This window comes from Aythya fuligula, chromosome 10 (genome assembly GCF_009819795.1).
Source record: "Aythya fuligula isolate bAytFul2 chromosome 10, bAytFul2.pri, whole genome shotgun sequence".
Classification (NCBI taxonomy): Eukaryota; Metazoa; Chordata; class Aves; order Anseriformes; family Anatidae; genus Aythya; species Aythya fuligula.
Genome location: NC_045568.1, coordinates 9,777,651 through 9,790,101, shown reverse-complemented (window position 1 = coordinate 9,790,101; position 12,451 = coordinate 9,777,651). Strand labels below are relative to the sequence as shown.

General features: G+C 47.7%; 1 protein-coding gene across 1 annotated transcript in view; it reads right to left on the bottom strand.

The window, feature by feature from the left end:
- Window positions 1-8,171: 8,171 nt before the first annotated feature.
- Window positions 8,172-12,451, bottom strand: part of SLMAP (sarcolemma associated protein) — a 96,750-nt gene continuing 92,470 nt past the window's right edge. The window contains exon 23 of the mRNA XM_032194195.1: window positions 8,172-10,848. Coding sequence (XP_032050086.1) covers window positions 10,768-10,848 — 81 coding nt within the window. The 3' untranslated portion in view covers window positions 8,172-10,767. The remainder of the gene's footprint in view (window positions 10,849-12,451) is intronic.

The following is a 12,451-nucleotide window of genomic DNA, read 5'->3' as shown; positions in this document are numbered from 1 at the left end:
CATTTCGGGTGCAAGCATTTCGGGGCACTGCTTTCTGCTAGGCCGTGCCCCCATGCCAGCTCTCACCTTGACCCATCGCACACACCCCTACAGATTGTTTCGAGGCCGTAGATGGGAACCTTTGGGCTCCAGGCCCCCTAGGAAACCAAGCTAAACCTAGCCTTCTCCGAGGCTTCCTCAAAAACCCCTTGTTCCTCACAAAATTCTGCCCCCATGTCAAACCCTGCTGCCACAGCTCACCCACCCCCTGTCCCAGCCACCCACCTCAGCTTCATCTCAAAGTTGAATTTCACCCCTGTGTGTCACGGCTGGTCCCCAAGTCCTGGAGTACAAGAGGGGTTCTGCTCTCCTTGGGGACCAGATTTGGGTTTGGGTCATCTCACTGGGCAGCAGCCCCTGCCGCAGCTGGGGTTACTGAGCCAGCAACGCTGCAGTGCTGCCTGGGGGGCGAATGTGCTCCCCCCGGTGCAAGAAGCGGGTTCAAATTGTTTAGAGAACAAAACCCTGTTAGAATGTTTAATTGGAGTCCGGGGAAATTACTTCTAAAATACATATACATCGCATTAGCAGCAATAATACATTTTTAAAAAGTCCACTGTAAAAGTAATGATGTTTGGGGACAGAGCCAGCGTTTCAAGCCCATCTGTATGGAGATCGCATCAGGCGCATGGTTCATGTTCCCAGGTTTTGCAATGTGAAAGAAAATCCTCTGCTAGCTTGCTAAACTGAGATAGTTCAGTTGTGTGATTGTTGGAATTTGGAAAGCTTCACTAAAATTGGGGGTTTCATTAACAAGTAAGGGCTTTTCAGCTTGTACCTAAACTGCCCTTCTCCTCAGTCATCAGTGGGCTCTGCTGCCACGATGCTTAAAGGAGCTGTTATATTTAAATTATTAGAAGATGACAAATGAAACCAGGAAATAAAGCATCTGCAGGACCTGTCCTGGCAGCTGCCTCACAGTGCTATGCTGTGAGGTTTCCACTGACCAGGCAGACATCAGCAGCTCACCTTCCCCTGCAGCTGGGCACCAGGGAGGCAACGCAGCCACCTCAGCAGCTGCCCCTTGCTGATGTTTCATTAAATACTGGTGATTTCTCAGATGAAAGCAAATTAGGTGACCTCCAAGTGCATCTCATATGATCAGGTCTCCTCATCTTCACCTCCCCAAGAGGAGGAGGCTGTGGAGGAGCAATCGCAGCTCGTTTGGACCCTGCATGGCCCAGGACATACCATGTGCAAGCACATAATATATCGCTTTTACTTATAGTTACCTGCCCTTGATGGCATTTTCTAGGGGAGCAGGAGCTCTGGAGAAGGACCAGCCCCACAGTCCTGGAGATGATCCCATCTGGAGCATAGAGATGGGTGCTGCGGCAGGGATCTGCTGGCACACATGCTGTGAAGCCAGCTTGAAATTTCCACAATGTCCAAAATAATGAGTAAAAAGTATGAACAATGAGAAGAGAATGATGAAATCCAAGTAAACACTGCTAATGGATTTTTTCCTAATTTCTTAAGCCACCTCCTACATTTTTAATGAAATAGAAACATCCAAAACTTTCCTACTTGGAGATCTCATTTCCTTGTTAGTCAGAAATGTCCCGAATACTTCTCCGTCTTTGTTTTCAGCGGTTGGCGTTTCACAGAAATGACTGAAAGCATTCGTCTTTTTGTTAACAATACACTTTATCATTATTATTTTTATTCTTTTAAAGAAGTGCTGCTTTTTTCTCTCTTATAACAACCTTAAGTTTTTCTTTTTTGATCTGGGAATAAGTTTTCTTCCAAATTTCAACCAGCACCGCAGAGAAACTTTTCACAGAAGGGGTGGAGATATGAAATATTTCTAAGATGCAGTTTTCTTTGATTTCCAAATAATTTGATTCAAGAGCTAGAAAGCTGTGAAAAACAAGCCCAGTGAGAGAGCAGTAACACAGAGCCAGGTCCTTCCTAAGCCTCTGAGACCCTTTCAAGTCAGTCTGAAAACCTCTTTGTTAATCAAAATAATTGCATGAGAACCCATCAGGAAATTCTAAAACATTAAAAATGAAAAGTTGGCATTACAAATTCACCATTGTGGCTAAAAAACAGATTATCTCCGTCAAAAGCTGTGGGAAAGTTTGCTTTGCAGCAGTAGGGGCAGAAATAAATATTTGCCCAATCTGTTTTGTTTAAACTAAAAACATGCATACATGTGCAGTGTGCTTCAATTAAATGCTATTTTCTCCCCCCTTCCCATGTGTATCATCAAACTGCCCCCATGATGAGCTCTTACAGCATCTCTCCCAGGGGTTGGGCCAGCGGGTCAGGTCACAGGGGGAATCGTGCCACGCCAGGGCAGGATGGACCATTTTCAATTTTAAGCCTTGTTTCTTCGGCCTCACCTCCGAGCCCATTTAAATGTTGCTTGACCCAACACTGGGACCAGGAGCAGGGACTCCTCTGCAGCCACCCAGCGTTGTGTGTCCAACCCGACTGACTCCAGCACTGGGCTCAAGGTCTTCAGCCATTTCGAGTCAAGTGGCTTTGCTCGAGGAAGGGAGCAGGTCACTTGGGGTCACCAGCCTCAAACTAATGGTTCCAAACCCAGCCACACGCAGCCCCACAGTGGTCAGGAGCCACTCCTGTCACCTACCCCAAGAACAAGTCCCCTGCACCAACGGTGGCTCCTGCAGGGACACATCCAGAGTTATAAGTGCTAAATGTCTCCCCTCTGGGCTCTCATTCTTAACATCTGTTCACAAAGTTAGCCATGTGCTTTGTTTTGAAAATAAGGTCTGTACTTATAAACACATCATTTAAAAATTCAGCTGTTTAAAAGAAACAACACCTCCACTCCAGCAGTCCGGCCCTTCTGGTCCACTCCTCTGTGGCAGCAACGTTCAAACTTGTGAGGAAAAGAGAAAAGCAACAGCTGGACTAGAAATGAATGGTTGCCACATTTAAAATCACCTGCTGGAGGCAGCCATGACAGAAAACATTTTGGGAAATAAACGGATGATGCCCATAACCCACCGCTGCTCCCAAGGGGGCTGGGGGCCTCTGGGTGCGTCACCCCAGGACCCCACAGGAGCAGCCGCTGATGCTGCTGGCATCACATGAAAGTGCAACAATTCTGTGTGTGGTACAAAGATCCTTTCAAAATGTGTTTTTGCTTGAAACAACTTGCAGCTAAACAGAAGCACAGCTTATTTTGTCCAGATTTAGCAAGTCTTGGCTCTCTGTCAGCTCGCGAGGTCAGGGTCTCGATGCTTCTCCCCCTCGAATCATGAGGAACGTGGCCACGGGCTCCAGACGGGAACCAGACCTTACCCTACGTGCTCATCTGTGGAGCTGACACCTTTCAACTTCGTAGCGCTTACAGCACCACCACACGTGGTGCAGCTGAGGACCGCCACGAGGAGCAGAGCAGGAGGGGTGGCCGGCAGCAGCTCCCCGCGGGAGGTGACGACGCTCACCCGCCGCTGCGACCACACGTGCCAGCACCCAGCTCCACTGGCTGTGTGAGAGGAAAGTGATCGATTTAACACAATGCTGTGTCCGAGCAAGGAATGGTGGCTGCTGACAGGCTCAACCTGGGGGTGAAGGCACCTTCCTCCCGCCCCTCAGACAAACCGGAGAAGCCCAAAGGCAGTCGAAGGCACCTCAGGAAGGGAACAGGAACCAGCGGGGAGCTGCGCTGGGGAGGAAAGAGGCCGCGCAGCAGGATTACAGATGAACACCACGTGCGGCGTAATTAATCGAGATTAGTTTTTATTTTACAGCACGAGCAGCCCGCAGGCTCAGCATGTGGTGATCTGGCCCTGTGAGCTCCCAGGCGCGGGGCTGGGCCGGGCGCCTGCGCTGGGAGCGCTCCAGGCTCGACGTCAGCCCGCGGGAAGCGGTGTCGGTGACTCACCGAGTGCGTGCTTGCTCCGAGACCGATGAACCCGTACTCAGCACTCTGGCCCTTTCCACGGCCTTGCTCCATTAATCTTCCGGTTAAAAAGCACGGCAGCTGCTGGCGGGGGAATTTCCCACGGAGCAGAAGGGTCTGGGCCGCAGCCCCCCGCACTGACACGCTGCGGGGCCGCGGGGATTCACGGCTCTGCCTGTGGCCGGAGCAGGGGCTGGCCGCAGCATCAGGCAGCTCACGATGACATCTTTGCTGCCGTGAAAGATCCACCTCGGTGCTTTTAGGCAGATTCCAGCTTCTGCAAGAGCAAGCTGCCCGGCTGCAGAGCTCACAGGCGACCTCCCGCCTCCCCTCAGCCCTGCCCTCTACAAAACCATGGAGATTTGGGTGTTTGCTTTCCCTAGATTACAAATCATGCTGGCCCAGCACCAGCGTGCTGCCCCCAAAGGCTCACCTACCTTCATGCTGTGAGCAATAACAGGACTTCGCCAGCCTCAAAAAACCTGAAGCACGGTTACACACAATCTGCTAATGCCTTAGGGCGCAAGAACTGCCCAGGGCCACAAGCAGCAGGAGGACCCAGGATGCTGGGGAGACAGGCTCCAGAAAGGAGCTACATGGAACAGAAGTTGGTGTCTCCATCCCTCCTCACCCGGGACAGACCGTACCTAACACGGTATCTTCATGTGGAGAACTCCTCAGTCACACTGGGGATGGACCTGGGGAACGGGACAACCAATGCAGCCAGGATCTGGGGTCCAGTTACCACACAGCTACTTTACTCCATCCTTTGACTTTATTTTATATCCATATTTCTTCAATATAATAGAATACAACTTATTTTACAGAATGTATACAAACTATATCACAGTGCTTTACAGAGCAAAGCATGAATTACATGGTAAGAACCGGGAGAAAAACAATGGGGTCCTCTGCACTGCCAAGCCCACTGATTTCCCTGTGGAAAATATTTTTCTCCCTACTCAGTGACTACTCCGTGGACACCCTCAATCTACTCCTACCTGACTATGTCCTGCCACAAGGTGACCCTGGCTGTCACCACAGCACCATCCCTGTCCCCAGCAGGAGGGCAGGGCTGGGGCTGCTGCTCCCTGCACTGAGCCTCCCACTGCTCCCATCTCCGTGTCTCACAACCCATAAAAAGCAGCTGTCTTCCGAGCATCACAGTTATTCCCAAGGTAATTACTGCAAACTCAAGGAAAGAGGAAAAAAAACGGTACAACTCATTCTTTTCTCCAAGGAAGGATGAGCTATTCTTTTTTTTTTTTTTTTTTTTTCCCATAACACATGGGTGGCCCCAGATAAATCTCTGGGTTTGGCAATGCTGCTCACTGCATTTATGGAAGCAGTAAATCAATTGCAGCTCCACAGTAACAAAGCCAGGGCAGGACGTGGACCTGTCTCCTCTGACAGCTTTTTTTTTTTTTTTTTTTTCCTTTTTGCAGCTGCTTTATGAACACAACTAGGAAAAGCATTCAGAACCATCACTCAAGATATTATGGGGGTAATGTAAGTGATTTTGGATTGATGACTGCTACATCTCTAGAAATAAAAGTACTGACAAGGGGGAAGGGGATGGCTTTTTTGGAGGTGGTGGGCAGCAGAAGCTGCTGGGGGGAGGGAATGCAAAAAAAAAAATGGAGACAGCAAGGAGAGACAGAGGGAGACTGGCCTTGCTGGTAGGAGAAAAGATTACAGACAGATCCCCAGACTGATCTCTGTAGGAATCCCGAACGAAACGCACACCTACGCAGACACACGAACACGTAGCCACAGAAGGAAGGTACTGGGCTATGGCTTCCCGCGACGCCTGCGTCACTGCAGAACATCCCATGGTGAACGGGGCGCTATTTTAAAAATTACTTCTAATGAGTAATAAGAATAATAAAACACCCATTTTCCATTCTCTAACCTAATGGAATATACGTATAAGTTCACAGCATCTGTACAACAATGTCACGTCCAGAGCATTTCTCCAGAATTGGAAAGATCAGGTTCCCTTCCTGAAAGAGCAAAGCTGAACACACCCACGGCAGAACTGATGACAATGTGCAAAAAAAAGGAGTACAGGAAAGCATGTAGGAATGTTTCACTGTGTCGCTTAATTTAGAAACATAGGTCAAACATACATTTGATGGGTAGGAAAAAAGGGTTACTGGACAAGAAAATATAGATGTTTCCTAAACTCTGCTTCCTCTCCTAATCCCTCCCATTCCAGTTCTCAAGCTGCCACACGTCAATGAATCAAACTTTGACCTCAAATCGTGCAGCAGGAGAATTAGTTAAATGCTTGAACTAAATATTGCTCATAAAAATCTATTTCTTTTTCTTAACTGCAAGCTTTCCAACTGGGAAAGGAGTTTTAGGCCCCGACACAGTCTAAATTGGTAGGAATAGAAGTTTCTCTTCTATCCCAACCCAAATAATCTGGAAAAGATACAAACTCGCACATGGAATTCCTTTCCAGGAGAAACTCAGCATGATATTTGCTTAACCAGGAGGAATTCTCTACGTCTAAACGATCCTTGAATGATCTCTTCATTTCTGACCATACTTCCTGTAGTCCTTGAAACCACTTCAAGTATGATGGGTCTCTGCTGACCCTTGCGGCTGCCGTTCAGCGTTCCAGGAATTCCTCCTGACCAGGACCCGGAGCATCTGCTGCAGCATCTCCTGGGCCCAGCAGCCCTGGGACAAACCCACCTCAGCTTGGCTGCCAGGTCAAGCGCTACCGTGAGGTCATTCCAGCAGAAAAAGATCTCAGACCCTGCCTGCACAGCTGCACTCACCAAAAATTAAAATATTAAAAAAAAAAAATCTAATAACACATCTCTTTCATTTTATTATGCATTTATATCATAATATAGGTACAATCTCTGGAGCAGAGCAGCCACGGCCCGGTGAGTAAGCACAAAATAAGCCCGTGCAATGGCCTTGCAAACAAAATAAATGCACTACCGGATGACATCTGGCCACACAGGTGGAGCCGGGTGAACGGCAGCTTCCAACGTTTTCAAGAACAGATTAAGACTCGGGGATAGAAATGGGTCCCACCCAGACTCATTTTGCTTTTAATCAATAGTTACGTGAGCTTTTACCTTTATTTAAAGTTTGGCTAGCTGAAAACTGATAACCACAGTCTCAAATATTAAAAGAGCAAAGTGTTTATTAAATAAATATTGGGTAGTCATTATGAAGCTTCTCTTCCAGAGAAGGTTATGACTACAATTAAAAAAAAACAAACAACATTCAAATCCTAAATAGAATAGGACTTCAGTGACTGTGTCTTGGCCCCGTTTGTCAGTGCATCACAGTTATTACTCCTGGCTCGCCACCTTACCAGCAGCAACCATTTCTCAGACCGTGGAAAGGAGGTTGCACCTTCCCTACAAGCAGGCGGAAGACTGTTGCATTAAACTAACGAGGGAAGCTTTGCCTGTGGAAAATATCATCATTCAAGTTTCCATATTGGTGGCATAGCTGGAATATCTAAGTAATCATACGAGTGTTTTCTTGGACTAGTTTTAAGATTACTGCATGAAAGGAAACGCTTTGAAGTTCTGGCAAAAATGAGAACTGGAACTGGTGGCTTTGTATCCTGCTGGGCCTTTCAGGGGCCATAAGCATATATATAGAGAGCAGTGATTAGGTCAAGCTTTTTTACTGCTTTCAAGAAACATTTCTACATCTGAACTTTTCCTTAAGAACAGAGAAAAGGAGACAGCAGCTCTCCCTGTTTTGCTCCTGGCCAGCAAAGTGGCTTTACGTGATGCTCTGCAGATACACAAGGATGGGCTGAAGGATCTTGTATTCCAAGGTCTGCTCCTGCGCAGAGGCATAAGGAAACAAGCCCAGAAAGGCTGTGAACTTCAGGTGAGCCCATCTCTGTGGTCTGTGCACATGCAAAGACATCTTGCTGCCTTCTCCACCACACAGGCCTGCTGAAGCCACAGGGAAGACGTCCTGCAGACCTCGTCTGGTGACTTCTTCCGAACCTCTGCTGGGCCTTAGGTTCTTGCAGGAACACGGGGCCACAGCTGAAGGCAAGACTGCAGCAGAGACCCCGCTGGCCTCCCCCAGTGTGGGTGGCACTCTGTCAGACAGCTTTCACTGCACACAGGGTCAATCCCTATCCGCCGTATCCTATCTGCCTCCACAAAGACATTAAGACATGCAAACAAAGTTCACAATGATGTTATTTTGATGTGTAAACAACAATTCATGGCCAAGACAAAAAAAAAAAAAAAAAGGCAAAATATATAATATTGAGTCTAGTATGGCACCAGTTAGCTGAGAATATCCTTTTTGCTTCACCCTCCTTGCTTCAATAGGATCAGTACTTTTTAATGCGATCTTTATCGCATCATCTTAAAAGATTACTCAATTCTGTTGAAGCATAATGAACTGCGGTGTAAAGTATAATTTCCTAGGATTTCACACATGATACTCTAAATTACACTGATTCCTGCTCCAGATGTGCAAAAAGATGTGCTGATTTTTAAAGGATGCAGAGAAGATGCTATTAAATACCCACTAAGTTAGCCCTTCTCTAGAAAGTGCTATATGTAGATATAATGACCACTGAAAGAATCCGGAAAACATAGACCATATCCTAAGGCAGTGATGCATCAAACATGTGCTGAAGCCCATAAAAATAAGTTAAAGGCTGTGTTGACAGACAGGATGAAGGGAAAATCTGTTTCTGGGATTAGTAGTTACAAAAGGTCTTCCAGATTCTGGAGGAATCACAGGATGAGATTTCCAGATGGCTAACCAGGATCTTAGGAAGACCAGAGAAGAGGCACGTGTCCCTAAAGTCACCAGGCACAGCAAATCTTCTGGGTAAAGGGTATCTCAAGGTATTCCTGAGAACCTTCACGTGAAGGTGGCACCCAAAATATCCAAATGAGGGCAGGCTCTCAAAAGCGGTCAAAATCTTCTAACATATAGTTTCCCTCAGATTTTAGCCTGAGCTTGGGTATTAGAGTAAGCAAAACACAGCAGATAGCATAAAAAGCAAGTGTGTGGCCCCTTCCAAACCATCTCAGCAGCACTGGAGCCCTTTGCAGGGCCAGGTGCTGGGCTGATGGGTCGGTCTGTAAGCATTTCCCCCACTCTGGCTGACAGCTTGGCAGCGCTGCAAGCAGCAACAAGGAAAAAAGGCAACAACCAGATGAGAGAAATCAGGAATCTGACCCAAAAGCTCATGAGACAGACCTGGCTTAAGGCCAGAGAGAAGTGGCAACAGCCACCAGAGTCTTGTGTCCTTCCACAAACAGTACCCATGAAGTTGCTTGCTGACACATGAGCCCATGTCCACACACAGAGTGCTAGGAAACGGGCAGCATATACCTGCTTTTCTCATGACAATTCAACAGAAATCTGTTCTTTTTGGTAAATGTGGCATAGAAAATCGAGATGAGGAGAAAGCGGGGCTTTCTCTTTCCAGCAAGCAGAGGTATCAGTGCACTGCAGCCAAGGGCCAGCCTGCACCGAGGTGGAGCCCACCAGGCTGTGGCTCTCCCCATCACAGCAAATTTTCTCCCACTCAGGCACAAAACCGATGCGTGAACCCAGCCCGGACAGCGCTCTTGGCTGCTGACAGGACAACTTCAAAAGCTGAATGACAAGCTGTAGAGCAGATGTTCACCCCTGGCAGCAACTACAGCCGTGCCGTGGTGCATCATCTTGCTTTTTAAGCCACGGCCAGAAAGGATGCGCGTTTCCTACAGGCTGTGTTATATGAAGGAGGTTGAACCTGAACGTGGTGATATTTTCTGACAGACACCAGCAAACTTCACCACCAAATTTTTCTCTGGTAGGAAACCAAGCGCTTCCCCGACAGTTCATCAGTGCCCTGAGCACCAGCACCTCTCCAAATGACTAACACACTGAATCACAGCAGCAAGGCAGCGGTTCCCGTTACTTTATGGTTCAGGCATCATTTACAAAAGGCCTCTGGAGGAGTACAAAAACAGATTTCTGGAGGAAGCCTGAAGAGGACAAAAGAGCTGCCTGTGTTTGCCTAGCATTTCCCAGCAGGCTGCAAGCACTAATTTTCACACAGTTTAAAAAAAAATAAATAAATAGTTTTTGCTAATAAATTACAGTTTGATTCACAAAGCTGATCTGGCTCAGGACACGGCATCTCTTCAACATGCAACGTGAAGATGAATCAGATGTAGCTCATAAGAACATCATTCTTAACATTTGCTCTTCCAGAACTATTTAAGGTTCCTGTTCTATAATAAAAGATGATGTCATTCTTAATAAATGTAATGGTGCTCAGACCAAACCTAGGAAACCAGTCTCTTTGCTCTAAGAGTTTAGAAACCACGTTAACTTTCTTATCAGGTAGGAGAGTGTAAAAACTGGCCATGGTATAAATAGAAACATAGATAAAGAGAAAAATGTGCAAAAGTAACTGAAAACACATACTTGACACGTACTTCTTTTGTTCCTAGAAAACTGGCTAAGTCAAAAGTGATACAGTTCTCATTGCTCCCCCTCTGTCCATGTTAGGGAGATTAAACTTCCACACAGGAGAGCTGTAACTGAAAAGTATTGCCATTATTCTAAGCACAAATAGCTTTTTCTCTAATACCGAGCATGCATGTGGCCTCCCCTCTCCCCCCAGCTTACATTTTACGAGAGTTTGAACAGTCAGAGAAAACTCTCCTTCCACACGGTCAGGATGTTAAGATTTCAACCTCCTTGCAGCAGGAAAATAAAGTCATCTTCTTTGCAATGCCACCGCACTGAGCATACACACAGCACTTAAAGAGTAATGCATGAACTGATCTCTGCCATTGCTGAACACTGCAGTGATCCCGAAGCAGGTCTTGGTCCTGTCATGTCTGCAGATGCTCTGTTAAGGACTCCAGGGACATAGAGCAATTACTAGGGTTTGTTTCTGCTTTCCAGGAGCAGTTCTGTTTAGGAGAGAATAAAAAGGGATTATTTTTACCTTATCGTTTGGACTAAGAGGGTGTGAATTGAATATGTCTTCCCACAGGGATGCATCTAACAGCTAAGTGTTATAGTGCCACGTAACAGGGGGGTTTCTCACAGGTAGTGTACCCAGCCCTAGAGGCTAACAAGGGTGAAGAGTGGGGCCCAATTAGCAGCACAGCTGGGGGCTGCGTGGTCGATAACACTGCTGTGTTCAGGCCACACACTGAGGGCTGTCCAAAGGTCTTCTGGTTTGGAGTGGTTTGTTTGTTGGATTTGTTTTGCTTTAAGACTGTTATACTTGACATCTGATTCTGGTAAAAATAACAAACCATCTCATTTTACTTAACATCAAATTTACATTAAAACAGTACTGTAAACTGCATTGTCTGAATCTGTGGGACTGTAGGAAGTCTCTATAAGGCATTTTCCATTTGCATGTGTATAGAGAAGAAAACATTTAAGTGAAGATAATTTTTTCCATATATATTCTGTACCTTATTATATACAAGAGAGAACAAGACAAAACAAAATTAGAACAAAGATTCTTTGAAGTTTCCAAAGAATCTTTGCCATAACCATAGGGATGGCCAAAGCAAAGCTCCACGGATGAAGCAACGGATGAAGCAACAAATGCATCGAGCGCGTCTCACTCAGAGCACAGGATTTAGCCAACACAATACCCAGACCTCGCAGAGGACGTGCTGACACCAACATCCTATTTCCTACAGCAGAAGAGGTCGACAGGTCTTACCTTCTCCTGACGCAGTCACCCTTCATTGTGCCCCACAACAAAGCCTGGCTACGCCTGTCCCCATGATGGCCCCATACCAGGGGCACAGGGCACACTCACTGTGTGAGGTGACCGCCGCTACGCCTCACCCTATGCTTCCTGCAGCAGTGATGGCCAAGGCAAAAGCCTTTGCTCCCTGGAGACCACAGTGACTAGAAGGCGATCTCTAACTAAACACCCTGGAAGGGATCGCTACCTTCTTTGTTGTTCACCTGCTGGATGCTGTGAGCAAAGCTCCACGTAAAGCAGAAGGAGCCTGCATGCGGGCCCAGCCTCGGCCGCTCAGGCGGCGCTGAGTGGTGGTGACCTCGCAAGGGCAGTAGGAAACCCGGGCCCCAGCTGAATGCCAGGAAGGGGACAAGAATGGAGCAGGCTTCCCAAAAGGTTCAGCAGGCACGGAGCAGGAAGGCAGACGCTGTCTCCAGGGCCCCTCTCTCAGGCAGTGCTCTAAGCAGCACCATTGCCTTGCTGCCTCCGAAGCCGTGCCTCCCGCGCGAGGCAGGCCAGCTCCCCGCCATGCAGGCTGCTGGTAGCTGCAGGACATCCACCAGGCAGCAGCAACCCAGCAGGCAGGGACTGAGGACACGGGGGTGCTCCTCCAAGGCCGTGAGAGGGCTTCCCTCCTCTGATGCAAAACCCAGGAACCCCCCTCTCCTTCCCAGGCCTGCTCGCCTCACCCTTCCCTTCCTGATGCCCCCCGTGCCTCTCTGCTGCGTGCTGTGAGAACTTTCCCCAAACACACAATTTCTCCCCCATTTCCTTCCTCTCAAGACACCTGGAGCTTCCTCCTG